General features: G+C 40.6%; 1 protein-coding gene across 6 annotated transcripts in view; it reads left to right on the forward strand.

Moving 5' to 3' along the window:
• The window catches only part of ATM (ATM serine/threonine kinase), a 191,004-nt gene that overhangs the window by 94,996 nt on the left and 72,421 nt on the right, over positions 1–23,587 (forward strand). For all 6 annotated transcript variants that reach the window (XM_033947802.1, XM_033947805.1, XM_033947806.1 and 3 more), the window contains 9 exons: positions 541–667; positions 4,742–4,941; positions 6,623–6,800; positions 8,184–8,348; positions 10,485–10,617; positions 13,553–13,648; positions 13,962–14,133; positions 18,483–18,624; positions 19,035–19,211. In XM_033947802.1, coding sequence (XP_033803693.1) covers positions 541–667; positions 4,742–4,941; positions 6,623–6,800; positions 8,184–8,348; positions 10,485–10,617; positions 13,553–13,648; positions 13,962–14,133; positions 18,483–18,624; positions 19,035–19,211 — 1,390 coding nt within the window. The remainder of the gene's footprint in view (positions 1–540; positions 668–4,741; positions 4,942–6,622; positions 6,801–8,183; positions 8,349–10,484; positions 10,618–13,552; positions 13,649–13,961; positions 14,134–18,482; positions 18,625–19,034; positions 19,212–23,587) is intronic.

A 23,587-nucleotide genomic window follows, 5' to 3' on the forward strand; every position in this document is an offset into this window, starting at 1 on the left:
AGATTACGTAAACACGCACAAGCTGCACTGCCTCCAATGGTTATCTTATGGTTCTGGAACGTTGCCTGCCTCACTACTGTAACCTCACGCACCCACTTTCCTGCGTCTGTACGCGATTGTCCTCTCCACTCCACCTTTAGAATCACATACAGACGCAGGAAAGCGCTTGCGAGGTTACAGCAGTGAGGCGGGCAACATTCCAGAACACTGGTAACATACTGAGGGCCTCAAAATAGTACGTGGCGGGCCGCATGTGAAGTTTGAGACCACTGATCTTGAGGGAAAATATTAGCAGGTAAGTCCTAATTTCTCCTTTTTTTAAAATAATGGTAACAAACTATATATTTTTACCCTACTTTTTTAATGCATTTAATTTCAAAGTAGTGTACCTGAGAAACTCATTGCATGAGATCCAAGCCATGGTTTCAGTTGACAGGGAAGCTCAAAGGAACAGGAGAAAATTACTGGGTCTTAAAAAAATAGAAAATTATTCTTATGTCTGTGCAAAGATTATCACTATGTTTTAATTTTGCTTTGTAGAGAACTGGATCCAGCTCCTAATCCTCCATGTTTTCCATCTTATGTGATTAAGGCAACTTTGGATTATATTAGTAGCTGTCATAAAAGCAAGCTACAAAGCTTAGTAGCCATTCTCTCTAAGAGCCCTGTAAGTATGTTCATATTGAATTTTCAGATGTTACCTTGTGAATTTCAGTTAATGATGCATTGATGTGATAAACATTTCTGTCATTTGCAACTTTGTTTGTGTTTATCAAAAAACTATTTAGAGCAGCATTTCCCAAAGTTTTCACCCATGCAACCTTATTTTAGTAATCTAAAAATTCATGCAGGCTTATCCCCTACTTTAGCTCTTTGCTCTGGGCTTCCTTCCTGCCTTGCCTCTGCTCCAGATTAGTCCCCATTCTCCACTGAGCCATGCCGGTTGAACTGTTGCAATGATGCAGCCTGCTTTTTAAATTTTTTGGTGCAGAATTGATTACAAACCAAGATGAGGATTTTGTGATCCCATTTAGGTTTGCTGACAGTTTGGGAATCGCTGACTGAGAATACATACTGTATATATTATAGTGAGGAATCCCATGACTGAAATTTACTGAATAGATTGGTCAGTTAAGTTCTTTACAATCAGATTATATTCTGTACAGGAAATATATTGAGCACACACCTATTGTTTCCGAATATAACTTGCCTTGAGTTACTATTGAGATGTATTTGCCTGTTTTGAGATGGGTTTCAGTGTACCTGAGGCCATGGGGAGGGTTAAGTGACTTGCTTAAGATCACAAGGAGTGTCACCAGACTTGAACCCTGGTTTCCCTGGTACTTAGCTCAGTTCTCTAACCATTAGGTTATTCCTCTGCATTCCAAGTAGTTTCCAAGTACATATATGTTGCCTCTACATAATTTATCATACAAGCTCCAGAAGGAAGCACTGTTTGAATGCAAGTTTTAGAAAGTGTACTATTGGTAAATTTGAGAGACAGAGATCCATACTGAAATTTGAGAGACAGAGATATTACTGAAAAAGACTTGGAGCTAAATCCACAAAATTAAAAATCATAGCATGTCTTTAAGACCTTATTATATTCATTCCTGTTCCGTTGTGTACAAAATTAAACCCTATAAAGAAGACTAGAATTAGCAGGAAAGCCGACTGCTGGTATTTAGAAGAGTTGTTATCACTTAAACATGAGTGTAGAGCATTAGAGAGACTGTGGTAAAAATAAAAAAGTGGACATTAGATTAGAACAGAGAGTACTTTTACGTAAATATAAGGCCAAATTAACGATTGCTAGGAAACGGCATTATACTTCCATCATAGGTTCCAGCCATATAGACAATAAGAAATTATTCTTGTTATTTAACCATCTTACTAAGGTTAATGACATTACTTTGTATTCTGAAATAGATATCCCCTTGGCTGAGAATTGGCACTGTACTTTCAGGATAAGAAAACTGAGAACAATGTCATTACACTGTTCTATATTAGCACTTTCTCTTACTGATTTACTGGACAATGTTATTCCAGTGAATAGGATTTGGGATAAGGTTCAACTAGCTACTCAACTGGAGGTTAAAAAAAAGTTATTTATAAAATATGCAAAGTAATCTTGTGTATTAGATACCTCCCCTAGTTACCTGATTTGCAACTGCCCTACATTTTTTATGGATATGATAACTGATTGATTGGTTAAATGAGGAGATTCAATTGAGAAGATTTGATATTTCCAGAGGAAGTATTATACTTACACCTTTGTTTAAAAAAACAAAAAAAAAAAACCTCCTCCAAATTAAAAACTAGGGATGTTGAGAATTAGACCAGTAGTGTCTATCCCACCAATGACAAAAATAGTGGAAAGATGGGTTACCACAAAAATGGTTGATTTTATTGAACAATTTGATATATTTTACCCAACTCAATCTGGCTTTCGGTCTGGTTTTAGCACAGAAACTCTACTATGTTCTCTTGTAGCTAGATAGGAAGTCCATACTTAGTCAAGGTCAAAGTGCTGTTTTAATTCAGTTTGACTGGTCAAGGACTTTCAACCTTGTGGATCATTGGTTGCTTATGAATTTTTGACACACCGTTCCTATAAAGTTAAAATGAAAAGCTTGTTTTCTGAAAGCTGGCATTTGGATTGTGGTGTCCCTCAGTGAGTCACCTTTGTTGTTTAATGTAATGATGCAATCATTGGGGAGAGTGTTACACACTCAATATATTTCAGGGGTCTCAAAGTCCCTCCTCAAGGGCCGCAATCCAGTCGGGTTTTCAGGATTTCCCCAATGAATATGCATGAGATCTATGTGCATGCACTGCTTTCAATGCATATTCTTTGGGGAAATCCTGAAAACCCGACTGGATTGTGGCCCTCGAGGAGGGACTTTGAGACCCCTGATATATTTAGCTATATATATGCAAATGACAGCCTACGTGTGCCCTTGGTGTGTGATGATTTCAAATATTTGAGTATTTTAAAGTCAGTGTTGAGGCTTGGGTAGTTAGTTGCACATAAATTAAGGATCAATACAGATAAGACCAAATTTCTTTGGTTGGGCCCACAAGAGAATGTTAGGAATAATCTGTTATCAAGTTTGATAATAGAAATTATATAATTTTGATATGTAGGCAAGAGTCTTGGAGTGCAGTTGGATAATTTTCTTTCCATGGAACATCAAGTTAAATTATATACTAAAAAGTTTTTGTTATATTAAGAAGATTGAGGGTGATCTGTAAATATTTTGAGGAATCAGCATTTATTCTTGAAGTATAGGCTGTTATACTGTCCCAGATTACTGTAATATAGTGTATTTAGGCTGGCCTAAATATCTCTTAAAAAGACTTCAGACCATTCAAAATGGAGGCATTGTTCCATGTCACCCCCTTCCCACCCCACAGTATTTTTTTCCAGATAGTAAGTGATATATATACCAAGTTTGGTTGAATACAAGCCTTGGAGCTGGCGTAGAACCTTGTGGGGAAAATTTTCACATACACGTGTATTTTTTTTTGTAAAGTGGGGACATTGTGAAGATTTTTATCCTACACAAACCATGCTCCTTTGAAATAACTGTGTGATATAGGTATCCATATGTAAATAGAAGCTTTCTGAAAGTTTTCCCATGTAAATGCTGATATTTACCCATGGAGATGCTCCTAAAATAAGGATTCTTGTGTTTACAGCGTTTTCAGTAGATGAGCTATACCTACCTGATTGTGCTTTTCTACTACTAATACTGCTACTACTTATTTCTATAGCGCTGCAGGATATGTCAAGGCATATTGATGTCAGCATAACTTAACACAATATCAAATGAGCATCAGCAAATACAGTATACAGGAGCTCCTTTAGATCCCATATAACATAGTGAGATCAGTACTTGAGAGAGACACAGGGACAAATTGTTCCCCATCTCTGTGGGAACTCATTTTCCCGTCCCGGTGAGTTCTTTTCTTGTCCCTGCCCCATTCCTGCAAACTCTGTCCTCATCTGCACAAGCCTCAAACACTTTAAAATCATAAGTGTTCGAGATTTGTGCAGTTAAGGCTGAACTTACAAGAATGAGACAGGCATAGCAATAAAACTTGCGAGAATGGGACAGGGACATTGAGTTCCTGTGGTGTCGGGGAAAATTTGTCCTGTGTCTAATCTAATCAGTACTAGAGGATTATCTTATGATGGTAGGGAACCAACACCTCTTATATTGGTAGCCACCAGAAACATGCTTATAGCATACAATGCTAAAAAAAATAATGACATTCCTTAATTTAGTAACCAATCCTAAAATACCTAAGAAAAAGTTGCTTTAAGTTGCTAAGGCTCGTTTCCTATGTTTAGACTTTGGGAACAAGTTTAATAAATCAGTGTCTTAATGAGCCACTGCACAGAAGCCAAGAGCCTCCCTCCACAAAGTATACTTTCATTAGTGTGATGGTACCATCTTGACAGATGGAGCAAATATAAAATTGCTTCATTGCTTTATATGTATCACCATTTTATCTTGTTCATATTCTGTCCCATGTAAACTCTTTCCCTTTCACATACGTACCTCTCCTTTCTCTCTCCCTACTCCTTGGTGGAGGCCTTTGTTAAAAAGAAAAGACCTACCATATAAGCGATTGGTGCACTTTCTGGGCACCATAACAACCTGACAAGCCAGGATTTATCCAGCACATGTAAAAAGTAGAGGTTTCCTTGATTTTGTTTTCTTCATTCTTCCAGGATTCATTCCAGAAAATTTTACTGGCAATATGTAAGCAGGCAGCTGAAACTAACAATAACTACAAGAAACACAGAATCCTTCTCATCTATCATCTCTTTGTTAATTTATTACTGAAAGAACTAAAAGATGGTTTAGGAGGAGCTTGGGCTTTTGTCCTAAGAGATGTCATCTATACCTTGATTCACCATATTAACAGCAGGTAAACAACTGAATTGTATTGAATCCTTTGCTATCCATTTTCATTTGTTTTTGGTTCTTTTACGATTATCATAGAACATCTGAGGTTTAAAGCAGCGAAACCAGTAAATTTTGTATGTATTATGTGTAATGAATGTATAATCATGATTAAAAAGTTTGATCAAATGGTAATTTAAAAATTATCACAATTACTCACATTTTTAATTGTTGTGCTGAAGGTTCTTCCCCCTGGAGTATCTACTCCCCTCTTGATACCCCCCTGAACATCTGCCGTCCTTCTGAAACACCCACCCAAGAGCATTCACACTCTTCCAGAATCTGTATACTTGTCCCAGAGCCAACAACATCAGAGCATCTATCCCTCCCAAAGGTCTTCACCCCCAGAGCCTGTACCCTCCTCCCAAAGCCCCTGCAGACCATATTGCCCCTTTGTTCTCCTGAAAAACGCTTTAGATACGTTGTGCAGCAGCAATCTCCAGTCACTGCTGCTTGTGCCAGGTTCAGAATGCCAGTTGTAACCCCTATATATTACTGGTGTTGATTAAGTGCATTTAATTTTAATCACCATTAAAGTTTTGGGTTAATCACAATTGTTGCAATTAATCAACAGCACCAATATATTTATTTATTTTACCCCCTCCCCTCCTTTTTTTTTTTTTTTTTTACTAAAACGCGGTAGCGGATATTAGCGCAGGCATCCCTCCTGCCAATTTTTGCTGCCGTGGGGGGTGGTCTCCCGGTGCCAGTTCATGGGGGAAGGGTCTATGGGTCGTGCCGTCATTGGGGGGGTCGGCATGGCTTGCTCTTTTTTTTAATGGGGCAGATATTGTGCATGTGTAGCACACACACAACAACATCTGTTCTATTAAAGAAAAAAGCCCCAACAGCTGAGGGGCCTCCCCTGCCACTTAACTGTTAGGGCTTCCCCAAACTGGCTCTGCACATGTCAGTCACTCTCAGAGCAACTGATCGGCCGAGGATTACCATGAACCTCCATGCAAATAATTTGCTTAGAGGTTTGTTAGTGCATCAATAGCTGTTCCAGAGTTGGCCAAAAAATCAGCTAACAGCGATTCACACGGTCTTAACGACCGTGTTTTGTGCATGTAGGCCTCAGTCTGTTCCAAGCTGTGTGTCTTGGTTTAGAGATACATAGGTCTTCAGATACATTTCTGCCTGCTTTCCCTTTTGAGAATAATTATATATTTGCATTATCCTGCTGTCTCTAAAGAACCCCTTTTTCTGTACTGATCCTTTGCACTACACTTCAAGATCGCATAGATGTATGTGAAACATGAATACCTAGTGATTGAAATCAAACTAAAGTTTTAAATTTAGGATATAATTACAAAAAAATGTACTTTTATTTCAGATGTTTCAAATATTTTAAAAATATACAGAATGGAGATAAAAAAAGTAAGACTAAGACTAGGAGAAAAGGCAGTAGAGACAAACAATTGGCAAAATTAAATTTGTGATCCATTGCTTTGTGTAGTCTGGTGCTTTTCCCAGTGCATCTCATCATAGCTCAGGTAAACTGGACTTCTATGTTACCAGCAGAAGAAAATTGAGAATTAAGGAGAAAACTCTTGTTTCTGCATCAGAAGCCGAAAGAGACATATTTAGAACTTTGAACATAAAGGACTCTTTATATATCTGTGATCTTAAATATTTTTTGGTAGGTCTTCTCTTATTATGGATGAAGTGTCTATGCGTAGCACCTTGCTGTGCTGTGATCTTCTAAACCTCGTTTGCCAGACAGCGGTTACTTATTGTGGGGATGCTTTAGAAAGCCACTTACATGTAATTGTGGGGTCGCTTATCTTGCTAGTTGAGGACCGGCGTGAAATTCAGCAGGAGGTAAGTTTCTGGATTGTTTCATTGATTCAGATTACTTGTGTAAATGTAAGATTAAATGAAATAACTTGGGATTAGTTTAAACCGGGGATTGTTCCAAAGAGAGGGATGGAATGACCTCTCTCCATTTAGTTTTGTTGTATTTAACTGCCTTTCAAGAAATGATTGTTAGCTTTCAGACTTGGATGTTTCAAGGGCCCCTTTAAGGATATTGGAATTGCATTGGAAGCATCAATTTCTCTAGGTCCTAAAACTGCATCTAGATGCTGAGGATACATCAGTGTCGAGCGTATACTGTTCACCCTCGACACCAAGCATTGTTAGAAGCCATAAGGACCAGTCATCCTTGATTTCAACACTGAGGACTTATGATGCTGAATGCCAGACAGAAGCTGTGGCACACTACCTGGTGAAATAAGTATTTTTTAAAACATTTGCAAGCCTTGGAGCTGGCGTAGTCCCTGGTGGGGAAATTTTTCACATACATGTGTATTTTCTTTGTAAAGTGGGGACATTGTGAAGATTTTTATCCTACACACCTGATGAGAGAGTATGGTATTAAGCGCTTCCAGAGCACCAGGCTCACTAGTTTCCTTGAAATGCCCCCGATGTGAGGACTTCTTGCTCTTCTTGTTGTTGGGGGCATGCTGCTGCCTCTGAGGACCCAAAATCTAGGTTCCAATGTTTCTCATGTGACTGAGGAGAATATTGCTACTCCTATTGCTTTCCCTACACATTTGTCGAGCCAGCCTTTGAGTAGCAGCTCATAAGCATATTCGATGAGCAAATAAGCATGCCTTTGATAGGTGTGATGCTGCAGATATCTAATGTTAAAAAGTGCTTTGATACATTTAGCCATTTCAAAACTAGATTACTGTAATTCATGCTATCAAGGCCTTCCAGCAATACAGTTATGTGTCCTTCTGTCCATGGAGAACACCTGATAAGAGTTTTTCCACATACTTTCCCCCTCCCCAATAGGTTGTATTCTCAAGCTGAATAGACAAACTGAGGTCATGCTTTATGACCATGGCAGGTAGGAAGTGGTACATATGCAAGGTGAAATATCTCAAAAGCTTCTAGTACTTACTAAATTGGAGAAGCTTTCCTGCACCAATTCTGTCTTTGAGATTACCTATGATGTAAAAGTTTGTGTCATATTATCCAAGGAGAACACATTTCTGTATTGGTTTTATAGTTCATTTGTGATTATTGTTCTATTAAACAATAAGGTTTATGATGGGCGCCATCACTTGGCTGGAAAATAAACCTCCTTGGATATTAACCAGTGAGACTGTCTTAATTATGTGTTAAACAGTTTTAAATGTTTTGGTCCCATTTTCCTTTCCATATTCTGACTTCCATCTGTTTTTTCTTGGAAATCAGGTCTTAAATCTGTTGAACTACTTGATTATAGAGAACAAGGACAATGAAAATCTATACCACACCATTCAACTTCTAGATCCTTTACCTGATCATCCTATCTTTAGGGAGCTGCGGGTTGCTCAGCAAAGTATGAAGTACAGTAGAGGGCCATTCTCGCTCTTGAAGGTAAAAGGACAATAAGGAATTCTTTTTGAAAATGTTTCTTGATTTGGTGGCTAATCTTTGGAAAACTCAAGGTCTAACGATTTTTTTTTTTTTCTGTTTGTTTCTGGACAGTAGTCCGGCATTACCTTTATATAAAAGTGCTATGCTTATAGAGGTCATTGATTGCAATGTACAGTTAAAAACATAAAAGTCCCCTTTCTGTCCCCCTTCCCCTCCCTCGCCTGCTTATTTTTCCACTTTTGTTTGACTTTGCAACTTTCTTTGGATACTTGTGCTGAGAGCAAAATAAGTGTCTCTGGGTAAGTGAACATTGCTTTGCTGGAAAATTTAGTGACTCAGCTTGATATAGAAGAGAATATATTTTCAGGGAATGTCTATATGTATATATTACATTATAAGCATATGTTTTCAAACATATGCTTTTATGGGGCACATTTTATAAGCACATATATGAGAATGTAAAATGCGGTTTTGTATGCTATAGTTGCTTATATAATTAGCCCCATATTGGTTTAAGAGAATAACCCTGGGAGGGTACTTTATGATGGCAACTGGACATTCTTTAGTAGGATTTTGGAACTGCATATTGAAATCTAAACTGTACTTGTGCTTATATAAAATCTAGCACACACTTATGGAAAAATGATATATTTGAAGCTAATAAAAGGGTATTCATAGCTGACCTGGTGACTTAGTGGTGCAGTACTTTTATGCTGCCATGCTAAAGGTCCTGAATTCAATTTCTGGCTAAGATTTTCCATGCTGCTGGTTCAGCCAGGACTAGGAAATCCATCCTCAAGAAATGGTAACATCTAGTAGCAGAATTCAGGGCCATAATAACAGCATTCCAGATGGTATTCTGGTGGTTGGTTCTTGGTCAGAGAATTTCATTGCTATGACCTGACTAAAGATATAAAATAAAGAGAGAGTTAGATTTTTTTTTTAAATTATTTATTTACACCTGGCATTTTTTTGAAGACAGATGTTTGATGTTGGTCAGTACTAGAGAATGACATGGGGACAAATTTGCCCCGTTACCACAGGAACTCTCTCCGTCCCGTCCCCATGAGTTTTGTCGCTATCCCAGTCTCTGCCCCATTCCTGTAAGCTCTACCGTAACAGCACAAGACTCGAACACTTATGATTTTAAAGTGCTTGAGGCTTGTGCAGATGAGGATGGAGTTCATAGGAATGGGGCAGGGACAGAAAAAGTACTCGTGGGGACGGGGAAAAATTTGTCCCCGTGTCATTCTCTAGTGTCTAGTCAGTACCAAGCCCCAACAGCTCTCCCAGGGCTCAGAACTACTTATGAGTATAGGTAACTTCTACATACGGAGTCTTCTCATGCCCCTCAGTTAGTTGCATGATTCAAGAAATATCTCAGTACTGAGGAGGTGAAAGGGATTGTATGTCTGATTGTGGAGAACATTTGTTATACAAGTAACTTTGATTTTACTGTTGACAAGCATGATTTAATTAGGCACACATAGGTGACTCTCAAGTTCTGGATTGTTTGAGTCTGCGTATAAGTTATTGAGGAGTGATCTGCTCAAGTGATGATGCAAGCATTAAATAGATTCCAAAAACTGATTCCTTAGTGAATGTACTAAATCTGATTGAAGACTAATCCAGGCAGTAGTGTGAATTGACAGTATGAAATGAAGACCAAGTAGCCATTTTGTTTGCTCTTTAGTGAATGCTTAAGGGAAGTAAAATATTGCTTTAAGTTCCAGATATTTGATGTAGAATAATCAAGTGCTGAGGTATGTTTCTAACTTATATTAGGGCATACCTGTACACCAGTGCTTCTGAGGTGCAAAGTATGATTTTAAGTGAAAGTTTCTCTGCAGCTATCATCATCCAACACTATAGAACTGAAAAACCCTTGAGCCGTGAAAGGGGTAGTCAGTAGCAAGTGGAACGCAACCATTTTGCAAAATTTCTTTCTTGCCCCTTTTTGCCGAAGGAAGTTTTTAGAGTTCCTTTGTTCCCAGTGCGTCATGTAAGATTCTTCATATATCTTTGATAAAACTCAGCTCAGCATAGAGTATTGTAGGGAGAGAATTTTTTCAGGTTCAGTCGTAATATATTTTCATTTCATTGCTTGTCTTAAAACATTTGACTGTTCTGTTGCAGGAAATTAACCATTTCCTTTCAGTAAGCGTTTGTGATTCACTGCCGCTGACCAGACTTGAAGGACTGAATGATCTAAGAAAACAGCTCTCACAACATAAAGATCAGATGAAGCAACTTGTGAAAGAATTCCAAGGTACAGAGTTCCACACAAATGGTGGTGCGTTTATGTAGATCTTCAGTGCTGTCTTGTTTTTAACCAGATGCCATCAGTTGCTCTAAAACAACCACATAATGGAAGTGATTTTCTAAAGCTTGGTTTCAGAGTAAAGCTAGTTTTATACATAGAAAAGAGTTGTTTGAGGTTTTTGTTTGTTTTTTTAAGTTATATGGCCCTAAATACAGTGGTACCTCGGTTTACAAGTGCACCGGTTTGTGAGTGTTTTGCAAGACGAGCAAAACATTTGCAAAATCGGTGCCTCGGAAACCAAGCATGGCTCAATTTATGAGCGCCCCCCCCCCCCACAATCCGGCACCCCCCCTCTCCCCCCCCCCGACACGATCGGGTACCCCCCCGACACGATCCGTCACCCCCCGCCACAATCGGGCATCCCCCTGACACGATTGGGCACCCCCTTGCCGCTTCTTACCCTCACCTGGGCACCCCGAAGATCGGCCTCCTCGTCTGCTGGGCCTTGAGCATCTGCGCATGCTCAAGGCCTGTGAGTTCACGTTCGGGGAGGGTGCCGGATCGTGGCGGGGGGAGGTGCCGATCATGGCGGGGGGGGGTGCCCGATCGCGTCGGGGGGTGCCGGATTGTGGCGGGGGGTGCCAGATCGCGTCGGGGAGGGTGCCGGATCGTAGGGGGGGCTTTCGAGGGGAGCAATGCCGGTTCTCGGGGGGGGGGGGAAACGCATCAAAGCGAGTTTCCATTATTTCCTGGAACGGATTATGCTCGTAATCCAAGGTACCACTGTACATATAAAAAGTAGGTACACAGATAGATTGTGCCTGCTTTTAAGTGAATTGAATGTAGTTGTTCCTAGGGGTTTAGTTTGGTGGAGTGAGGTTGTTGGTGTCTGATCATAAAGGTACATATGTAATACCATTATAAAGTAATACCATTCAAAAAGCTCATATAGAAAATGTTTAAATATAAACTCTTAATTTATGTAGCTGTCTATGATGGATTGTCTGTCTACAATTTATAAAAATTCCTAGATGGATTACATTGAAATAAATTCTTATATTCATATTGTGTTAAAATAATTCAGTATAACACCCCAAAACAATGATAAATAATTTTTAAAAGGTTGCTAAATCAGTCTTGCCTTCACAGATTGACAGTGTCATAAATAATTTTGTTTGAAGCTTCTGTACCCATTTTCAAAGCTCAGCTGAGGGTTTCCTATTCCAAGGTTTTTGACCCTCTTGCCATACTTCATTACCTACTAGCTTGACTGTGGCCACCCAAAAGCTGATCTCTCTGTCTTGACTACCTTGTTATACACTACCATATCCTACATGCACACTCTTCTATCTTATTTATATTGTAGTTCTTTTTTCTAGTTTTATCGCAGCGTCTTTCTACGATTGCATTTTGATTCATCCACATTGTGTCAGGCGGCAGGAACTTTGTAAGATTTTCTGCAAGGCTACTTTTTACCACTCCTGAAGAAGGCCTCTGTAGCAGAAACACAGACCATGTTGGGATCCAATATATGCTTTATTACAAGGAACTTTACATGCCTGTCACATTTTGCTTTATTGATGTGTATATTTGTTCTAACTGAAATTGATTATTTAAAAATAAATGTATTTGTCCACGCAAGGGTCTGACCAGTGCCCCTTTTTTCTCTGTTCTTTTAAACGTAAAGGGAGGCCTCAAAACAGGGTAGGGTTAAATGAACATTTTTCTCAATGAAGGAGGGTAAAGAGAGGAGTGCCACAGAGAGGTTGCATGTAAATGCAAGATTAAATTTAATGTGGACAAATACAAAGTGATGCATATTGGGAAGAATAATCCAAATCATAGTTACCAGATGCTAGGGTCCACCTTAGAGGGTTTGCACTCAAGAAAAAAGATCTAGATATCATCGTAGACTATACGCTGAAACCTTCTGTCCAAATGTGTGGCAGCGGCCAAAAAAGCAAAAAAAAGATGCTAGGAATTATTAGAAAAGGGATAGTAAATAAGACTAAGAATATAATTCCATGCTCCATGGTGCAACCTCACCTTGAGTATTGCCTTTAATTCTGGTTGACGTATCTCAAAAAAGAAATAGTGGAATTAGAAAAGATTTAAAAAAAAACAGTGACCAAGATGATAAAGAAGATGGAACTCCTCTTGTATGAGGAAAAACTAAAGAGGTTAGGGCTCATCAGCTTGGAAAAGAGATGGCTGAGGGGAAATATAATTGAAGTCTACAAAATACTGAGTGGTATAGAACAGGTACAATTGAATTGATTTTTTTCACCATCAAAAATTGCAAAGACCTAGGGGACATTCGATGAAGTTACAGGGAAATACTTTTAAAACCAATAGGAAAATATATTTTTTCACTCAGAGAATAATTAAGCTCTGGAAGGCATTTTCAAAGGATGTGGTAACAGCAGTTGATGTAGATGGGTTTAAAAAAAGGTTTGGACAAGTTCCTCGAAGAAGACCATAATCTTTTGGGAAGATATGGGGGAAGTCAATGCTTGTCCTGGGTTTTTGCCAGGTACTTGTTACCTGGATTGGCCATTGTGGTAACAAGATACTGGGCTAAATGGACCATTGGTCTGTGAGGCTGCAGGTTGAATCCCAGCAAATTCTCATAGTTAGCAGGTATTGCATACAATTGGGCAGCCCTATGATGGATCAATGCAGAGGGCGTGTGATATCTTCCATTTGCTTTTTTGAATACTGCCGCACACTGAGCAGGGGATTCAAAGTATTCCCTCAATATCCTTTTTCTGGGTAGAATGGCTGTTCTTTTGTACCCATACATTCGTTAGAGTATGGTAAACAGTATCACTGGGAATGCTCATTTCAAAGATGTTCAAGCACTGATCATTCTGTCAAAGCCATCAATAATTTACAATTATAGTATACTTTCTGATGAAGGAAAATTTTTTTTTTTTTCCAGAAAATCCACAGGATAGTGTCATCGTGAAACTCGTTGTAAATTTGTTGCAGCTGTCCAAGGCTGCAGCTAACCATTCTGGTGGAAACGAAGTTTTGGGTAAGTTATTCATTCTGGGTAAATCGCACACTCAACATTGTATGTTTCAAATGTGTTTTCCCTACTTTGTACGCGCTATTCAGGTTCAAAATGTGTATTGTAGAAAGCATTAATACTAAAATTGTTCAATCAAATAAATATTACTTGTATCCATATTTTACTGGGATTATTATGGGATATTTTACATTTTAATTTTATGGGATATATAAAGAACAGGATTGATTTTTGTTTTTTTTGTATAGCTAGTTCTTAACTGTTGAAATTGGAAGGCTTTACTATAAACTTAGAAATAACTGTGGGGTTTTTTTTCCAGAGGCTGTTGGAAGTTGCTTGGGAGAATTGGGTCCCATAGATTTTTGCACCATTGCTTTGCAACATAGTAAGGATACATCGTATTCCAAAGCAGTTGATTTATTTGAAGATAAAGAACTTCAGTGGATCTTCATTATTCTAAATCTAATAAATAATGCACTGACAGACTGCTGGTGAGTGTTCAGCTGTTAAAAATGTAGGACATGACAGCAGATTAGAACCTTAAGACTTTTCTATTCAAGTCAGTTTTGTAGAACACACTGACAGAACCGGATAGCTCAAAGTCTAATAGATGCTGGCATTGTGGTCTCAAAGTTGGGACGCTAGACCATTTATTATTTTACTGTCCCTTTATCTTAGCCTTTTGGAAATCTATTTAGGGTCAAATAAATCGATTATTGGAGAACCATGTGGCATTATCTTATGATACAATTCTATTCGGGATATCAATGAGGACACAGAGTCAAATTTCATCCAACAATAATAAGCTGTTATTGATCATGACAGGAGTTGCCATACAGCAAATCAAATTTAACTGGAAAAATTGGAGTAGACTCAATTATTGCTTCTGGTGGAATTCATTATGTCACATTTATAAAATGGAAAGAGCAATTGCTATACAAAGAGGGAATTGTAATAAATTTAATGAGATCTGGGGGCCATTGACAAATTATTGTAATGAATACATACCATTTTTCCATTATAAATACAATATAAAGGATGGGGTGGGGGGAGGGATTTAAGAATTGTATCAAACGTTTAGATCAATAGTAAGAATGTTATATATGAGGTTTGTGATTGCATAGGTTATGGATAGAATGGGAGGGACGGGGTTAAAAATTTTAATGTTTCAATGTTGAATATGATAGTGATTCAAGTGATGTATTCAGTTTCAGTTGTTATTTAGTGTTACACTTGTATGATGTATAAAATGAATAAAGATATATATTTAAAAAAAAAGAACTGGATAGCATATACACCAGAGTTTCTAAAACTATAATACAGAATACTGGTAATTTTTAACATTTTATTCAGATAAGTTAAAATAATTAAGAAATGACCAATGAAATATCCATTTTTAAAAAGTAGTTCAGGGATGGATCCTGAAATTGCAGACCTAGTGAGCTTGATATCAATGTATGGCAAAATAGTAGAACCTATTCAGAAAAACAAAATTACTGGCTATCTGGATTTTCAGAAAGCTTGTGACAAAATCATTCACGAGATTAATTCCTGGTGATCCTGGCTCAGAGTCACTATAAGAGACCCAGCCTCTAGAATAACAGGGCTTGATGATAAAAGGAGAGTCATCAGTGGCTACCAAGGCTATAGGAGTAAGCAGTGGATCTCCTTAAGCCATCTCAATAATGGCCTATGGATTTCTCTTTTAGAAAATTATCCAACCCTTTTTTAAACCCTGTTAACTGATTTCACCACATTCTCTGGCAATGAATTCCAGAGTTTAATTACACAGTGTGTGAAGAAATATTTTTTCCAGTTTGCTTTAAATCTACTTCTTAGTAGCTTCATTGCATGCCCCCTAGTCCTAGAATTTTTGGAAAGAGTGAACAAGTGATTCACGTCTACCCTTTCCGCCCCACTCATTATTTTATAGACCTTCATTATATCCCCCTGAGCCGTCTCTTCTCCAAGCTAAAGAGGCCTAGCCACTTTAGCCTTTCCTCATAGGGAAGTTGTCTCATCCCATTTATCATTTTCGTCGCCCTTCTCTGTACCTTTTCTAATTCTGCTATATCTTTTTTTGTGATACAGCGACCAGAACTACACACAATATTTGAGGTACAGCCCTACCATAGAGAGATACAAAGGCATTATAACATTTTCATCTTGTTTTCCATTCCTCTTCTGATAATTCCTAACATTCTATTTGCTTTCTTAGCTGCCACCGCATATTGAGCTGAGGGTTTCAACGTATGCTCAACAATGATTGTTGGGTTCCATATCGGGTATCTCCACCCAGAAAAAGTATCTTGGGGTCATTGTAGAGAATACGTTGAAATCCCCTGTTCAGTATGTGCCAGTGGTCAAAAAAGCAAATAGAAGATATCAGGAGTCTCACAAATCTGTGAAAGAGTCAAATGATTCGCATCCGATGACCATTTCAACCTCACAATAATGGTTCAAAAAGAAAACCTATTGAATCATGCTGTGAAAAACGCCACCATTTGCAACCTGCATCCGGCGAAAAATGCCACTGATAACTCTCCTTTTATCATCAAGCCCTGTTATTCTAGAGACAGAGTCTCTTATAGTGACTCTGAGCCAGGATCACAAGGAATTAATACAATTTTATTTGATTTTTTAATCCAAATTTTGCCATAATCTTGGTGATGCCCTAGTCAGAATAACATGAGCCCCCATGTCCAGTGGAGAGCTCATCAGATCACTTTTCTCATCTTTGTTTTGCCAAGAGAACTGTTCACGCAATCTGGAAATGAGGGGGAATGACCCAGAGAGTGTTGCTATAAAAATAATAATAACTTTATTTTTATATACCGCAATACCACAAACAGTTCAGAGCGGTTTACAAAAAAGAGACTGCATACAAACAGCAATGTTACAGAAAACAATTCAAAGATGCAGCGACAAGAATATGAAATTATACAGATTTGTCAAAGAGATAGAGATACAGGGATGCACAGATTTTAGGAAGAAGCTGGGTGCCTACCAGAAAATTTTTTTGCATTATTGGGAAGTGTTAGATAAAGGAGCTACTCCCTTCTCCTAATGAGATAATGTTGTTATATAAAACTAAATAAGTAATTACTTGAAATATATTTTAAAGCCTTAATAAAAACAGTAAAATTATGTTTCCATGGGCAACTGTTTCCCTAGCTAAGAATTGCATTCAAATAACTAGTTCCATATATGATATTCATCTGCTTATCAGAAAAAACCCCAGAATTACTTATCTGTAATAAATATTCACTGAAGTACCCCCTTGCCAGTCAGGTTTTCTGGATATCTACAATGAATATGCATGAAAGAGATTTGAATATTATGGAGGCAGTGTATGCATATTAATTGTGGATATCCTGAAAATCTGACGCACAGGGATGCTCCAGGAGTCCAGAACCAACTTGGGAAACACTGAGCTACACAACCCACCCACCACCTCATAGGAAGTATTTATTTATTTAGATTTATATCCCATCCTCCCAGAAAGCTCAGAATGGGTTACAAGCTCACATGCATAATCTTGGGTAACATGGAGTAACATAACATCAACAAGGAGGGAAAGAGGCAGATATCTAACAGGGAGCAGAACAAAATGCGGATAACAGCTAGTGGTCATACATAGGGTTGGGTCAGGCAGGAACACATTCAGGATTGCAGGTCTCATCAAGGGGTGAGTGGATGCGAGGAGAACAGTTCTATTGACTAGATGCAGCACATCAGGTCGGAGGCTGGGTCATTGGAAAAGGAAGTAGTTTTGTACCCCTTTGACAGGGGTAGGCAATTCCAGTCCTTGAGAGCCGGAGCCAGGTCAGGTTTTCAGGATACCCACAAAGAATATGTATGAGATGGATTTGCATGCACTGCCTCTTTGAGATGCAAATCTATCTCATGCATATTTGTTGTGGATATCCTGAAAACCTGACCTTGCTCCGGCTCTCGAGGACCAGAATTGCCTATCCCTGCCCTTGGAGAACCATTAAACTCAGCAATAGGTCCAACAGTATGCAGGAAATCATTACAGGTATTGGAGGAGATGCAAAAGTATTCTAATAAAGCCTGGATAGGAACCTTTGCATTTTTTAGTTATACCCTGGTGTAGATGCATCCTATAGCTATTATGTACAGTTTATTTCAGTGTATTATTTCAGTTTCTGCATGTAGGTTCCTCTTATAGTGTTTGTGTAATGGAGTTCTTGTTTCAGTAAGTACGGTAAAAATATAAGTAAATGGCCCTGTCATATGACACAGTTTTGTTTGGGATGTCTATGAGGGCCAAAAGTCAAATCTCCTCGAATAATAATAAGCTGTTAATGATTTTAACAGGAGTTGCCATCCAACAAATAACATACAATTGGAAAGACTACAAGGGGTTGAATTACTGTTTCTGGTGGAGTTCGGTGTGTCATGTGTATGAAATGGAAAAAACATTGGCGATTAAGAGAGGATATTATAAGAAATTTAAAGATGTGTGGGGACCATTAATTGATTACTATAATAAAAAATTGAATTTATCCCCATTTAGTATGTATAGGGTGGGAGGGTGGATGGGTGGGTTTTATGACATCAGGATGAGTAGTTACAAAAATATTTGGAAAGGGAGGAAGGGGAGGTAATTTATGGTATAAGATGATTGTAAAGTTTCAAGTGAAGAATGTATAGTATGACTTGATTTATTGTACACTTGTTTGTATAATGTAAAAAGGAATAAAGATATTTAAAATATATATATATATATATATATAAGTAAAGAACTGTTTCTATGATTCTGTTGAATATATCAGATGAATAAAGGAGTGTATCTATTGATTCTTTTTTCTCATAGCGTACAGGTTCGATCAGCTGCTGCTATATGTCTGAGAAATATTTTAGCCACAAAATCCAGCATAAGGTTTTGGGAGATGTACAAGAATAAAACAGATCCATTACTGGTTTATCTACAGCCTTTTAGAGGCTCCAAGAAAAAGGTATGCTAGTGTCTGTCGCTGTGCCTGGCAGGCAGACATAAAATCCAAATATATACCTGACGTTGCTGCAGCATTTCCATTAACAAGAAAAGTGCTTTGTGTTTTTAAAATCCATTTCCTTATTGATACATAAAAAGAAAGGGCCTTGGAGCCCTTAGAGCTTAGGCTCCCTCCAAAACTGCAGCTCCCTTTCTGTGGCTGGCGAGGATGCTGAAGCCCAGCCAGTTGAAGAGATCAGCTGCTCGAGTTGCCCCTCCTCCTTATGCTGCTTTTGCTCATTTTGCTTAATCTTATGATACGAGGAGCATTCAATAATTTATCTGAGGATGAAAGAAAGTATCTGGTGAATTGTATAAAAGTTCTAAAAGGAAGAAAGTTGATTGAGATATATATTGCTTTATTTTTGCTAGTTTGTTGAAGTACCACATGTTGAGAGAGAGGAGCCTCCAGATAGCTTAGATGATGGCCATATATGGATTCCTCAAAGCATTTGCCATGACAGCTGGCTCAAGAACCTGGCATGCACACTGCTGGATAGCGGTGGGGTGAAAAGTGAAGTACTGCAGCAACTGAGGCCCTTGTGTGAGGTAAGACCTAGCCACCCTGTGACTGAAGCAAAGCCAGTCACCTATGCACTTTGAGTCTAGTATTATAGTCTTTTGGAACTACAGCTACAGCTTTCTTTTCTTTAGTTACAAGCAACTCCTCTTAAGCAGACATTTTGGTGGAATGGCTGAACTCATTTGTAGCAGAATATGGTTTCTAGTGGATAATTTTACTTAGTGTTAAGTAAGGTACAGAGTGCAATAATGCTATGACTGAAGCAGCAACATAGGAACCTTTGAATGAGGAACACCATTATTTTACTGTATTGAGAGATGAGTTAGGGAAAGCCACTATAGCCGAGTAATTTGAAGATATGACTGCACTGACAATTTGATTGGCTATCATTACACAAAGTAGTATGGTATTTGTTAGCAGATTACGTACCTAATCTGACTACATTTCAAATACTATAACACCTCACAAATGCTAGAATTTTCTTTATTAAGAAATACAGTATGATTCATGGAATACTGCAGTAGTCTCTTTATTGCAGTGGTTCTTAAACCTGCCCCAGCTAGTCGGGTTTTCAAGATATCCCTAATGAATATGCATGAGGCAGATTTGCATGTAAGAGGTGACAGACATGCAAATCTACCTCATGCATATTCATGGCTGAGGGGTCCCCCAGCACAAAAACAGAGTGGAATTGTCCCAATCAGAATGTGTCCTTCAACTCATCTGATAAATGCAAATGCCTTTATTCATTCAAAGTCTCATATGTACAACAACTTCACTCCCGCAACAAGTTCGCCGTCCTCCTGCAATTCGATCTTTCTGCCGCTTTCGACGTTGTTCACCATGATATTCTAATTTACCAACTCTCCGAGATTGCCATCACCTCTACAGTCCTTGAATGGTTCTCAAAATTCCTTCGTTCCCGATCCTACATTGTCAACATGAATGGCACCTCATCCTCCCCCTGGATACCAATCTGTGGAGTCCCGCAAGGTTCACCTTTATCTCCTATCCTTTTCAACATTTATATGTCCTCTCTAAAACTCCTCCATCTATCCCCCCTTGAAACAATTTACACCTATGCTGATGACATCCTTGTCCTTCTCGAGACCGACTCGAACCTCACTAATCTCTCAGAGAACATATCCTCTTGTATCTCGAACCTCCAATCTTGGGCCCACACCGTCCAAATGAAATTGAATGAATCCAAGACAAAACTACTTTGGCTTGGCCCAAAATTAGTTCAGCTACCCACCTCAATCCCACTGTGCTCTGGCTCCACTCTGCAGCTCGAATTCTCCAGCAAGGTCCTGGGCATCATCATTGATTCTACATTGTCCTTCAATGACCACCTCAACTCCCTGGTAAAAAAATGCTATTTCAGCCTACACATGCTGAGGAAAGTAAGATCCTGTTTCCATCAAAAACATTTTGCCGTTCTCGTCCAATCCATCATCCTCTCCAGACTGGACTATTGCAATTCTATCTTCATAAGCCTAACAAAGAAAAACCTTCACAGACTCCAACGGATTCAAAATGCTGCGGCCAAGCTTATCTTTGCAAAAAGTAAATTCGATCACGTCTCACCGCTCCTTTTCAAGCTTCACTGGCTTCCGATAATTTCCAGAGTCCACTTCAAATGCATCTGCCTAACTTTCAAGATCCTCCACGGCATCCTTCCTCCATTAATTCCACTTTCTTGGAACTCCTCAAATCTTAATACCACCAGACCTCCCCAAAAATCGAAATTATCCTTCCCCTCATTAAAAGGCATTTCCCACCCAGGAAAACTGGGGACTTCCCTCCCCTTCAGATTCACCGAGCTCTGGAACAACCTTACCTCCCCTCTTCGGAACCTGAGTTCTCTCCAACCCTTCCGTAAATATCTGAAAACCTGGCTTTTCTCAAAAATCTAACATTCTTTAGCACTCTCCAGACCAGTAGAGGTTAATCTTTACGAATGGGTATATATCCAATCATGACCAGCAGGTGGAGACTGAAAACAAAACTGTGGGACAGTATATAATGTACTCCCTTCTCTATTTACATCAGTCTTCTTTCAGTCTCCAGCAGGTGTTGAGTGATCTGTACCCATCTCCCTTGGTAGGGCTGTTGGAATTTGTTTAGGGGGTTTATAGTCCCTGTTTTTGGCCGGACAGAACTTGGGCGGGCCCTGTTTGGGGGTCCATCTGACCTCGGGGGTGTCAAACCCGGCGGGTCTCGAGCGGGGTTCCTCCCCCCACTTCCTCCACCTCCCCACATTTTTTTAGAGGAGCCTCAGCAGTAAGCCTTAACCCCCTAAATCAAGCAAGGCATATTGCTTCGAGAGCCTGTGGAGTCTGTTCTGTAAAAAAAAATCCTGAGGTAGTGCCGGTCTGCAGGGTTGCTTCCCTGTCAGTTTAATGTTTTTTACTGTATTTTTTCTTCTAACCGGCACTTTGTTTCTAGCTAGGTTGCGTATGGAGCAATTGTGCCCTTCTCCGGGGGAGTGGGACACAATTAGGTCCAGCCGCGAGGCACTCGCGGCCGGACTGAAATCGGTAGTTTGGCCCGGTGAGGTGGTGGAGCTCCGTCGGCAGCAGCTGCAGGCGCCCAGAGCTCCCCGCCGATGGTGCCTCGCGAGTCGGCTGGGAGCAGTGGGGAAGCCCGGTCTTCCCCAACCGCCCACGGAGGGATTCCCCGAAGGATTCCCGCTCAGCTGATTTTTTGACAGCTGATGTCGACTTGCCGGTTTTAGCGGCTGGGACTGTTCAGCCTTCTCAGCCGCTACAGGCCATGGAGGGAGCATTTTTGGCGGGAACTTCGCCATTTTCTCTGTCTGGCCCCTCCATTTTGTCTGCAACCTCAGGTGACCTTCCCCCTGTATTGCAAACACAGGGGCAGGTTTCAGCAGGGACCCCTGCTGGGGCAGGGAGTCCCTGGGGACCCCCAGGGGTTTTTTGTCCCCAATTTAATTTCTTTCTTTGTGCAGACAATTGGGGATCCCACGTGCACCTGGAGGGTTTCGGGGGTGGTTTCCCTCCGCGCCCCCTATGGCTTTGCCTCCCTCTTTTCGTTTGGTGTCCCCTCTTCCTCCTCCCTCATCCAAGCGCCCGTGGGGGGGCTTGGATTGCGAATTGGTGGTCGGAGGAGCGTGTTGGCATGGTTGAGGACCTGGCTGCTTTGGCGGGCTTCCAGGATCCTCTAGCGGGGACGCCCGCTGGCAGCGGGGCGGCGGGTTTCCCGTCTTCCAGAGCAGATGCGTCCGTGGTGCGCTTTTTATTCAGAGGGATGAGCTTTTAGACCTGATGTAGCAGGTCTCCTTGGTGCTGCATTTTTGAAGTTGCGCCACCGGAGACCCCGCGTATGGGGGCCCCTCTGCTTCAGGGGGTCTGTCCTGTTTCCCGCTCTTTTCCTGTGCGTCAGGATTTTCGGGATTTTGTGTTGGCGCAGTGGCCTACGGGCGCCGTTTCGTTTGGTGTGCGCCTTGGCTCATGGGTATCCCATCCCGGAGGGGGATAGGGCTACCTTAATTTCGCCAATGGGGGACGCGGTGGTCTCGGCACTTCCTAAGCGGCATACCGTGCCTGTTATGGACGGTTCTGCTCTTAGGGTCTCTGTGGAGCGTACGTTAGAGACACTTCTTAAGTATAATTTTGATGTCTCTGCCTTGGGGGTCCAGGCGGCTATTTGGGTGGGGCTGGTGGCTCGCACCGTGTTTTGGTGGTCTGAGCATGTCCTGGATCGTGAGTCTGATGACTGGTCCTTAGTGGATCAGGAGGTGGTGAAGTTTGAGATGACTGCCTCGTTCCTCTCGGTTGTTCTTTGTGACTTGGTGCTGCTAAGTCTGGGACTTTTGGTGGCCGCACGCTGTACCTTGTGGCTTTGCGCTTGGTCGGGGGTTGTTTTTTGTTTAGAGAGGACTTAGATCCGGTGGTTCAGACTCTGACGGACTCTGAGGTGCCCCGTCTGCCTGAGGACCGTGCCCGCCCGGCATCTCGGGTTGGCATTGCCCGGGGGCGTCTGCGGGAATTTCGCAAATTTCGCCTGGGGCATGGGACTGCTTCTTTCCAGGCTTCCGGTTTTTCCCCGGGGTCGGTTGGCTTAGCGCATGCAGTCTTTTCAGGGGGCCCGTCGGGGGGCTGGGAGTTCCCCCCCGGTTCCCCTGCTGCCCGTCCTGCGCGATGTCTCTTTGCCGGCGCCCCCTTTGGTTCCCGTGGGTGCCCGGCTTCGCAACTTGTTTCCCAAGTGGGCCAAGATCACGTCCGATCAGTGGGTCCTGGTGGTGGTGCGGGACGGTTATGTACTTGAATTTTGCCCGCTCTCTGCCGGATCATATCTAGCCTCTCCATGTCAGGTGGCATGGGAGACGCTAGCCTTTCGCCAGACCCTTCAGCGCTTGCTAGATCTCAAAGCAGTTGTC

Source organism: Geotrypetes seraphini, chromosome 6 (assembly GCF_902459505.1).
Source record: "Geotrypetes seraphini chromosome 6, aGeoSer1.1, whole genome shotgun sequence".
Taxonomy (NCBI): domain Eukaryota; kingdom Metazoa; phylum Chordata; class Amphibia; order Gymnophiona; family Dermophiidae; genus Geotrypetes; species Geotrypetes seraphini.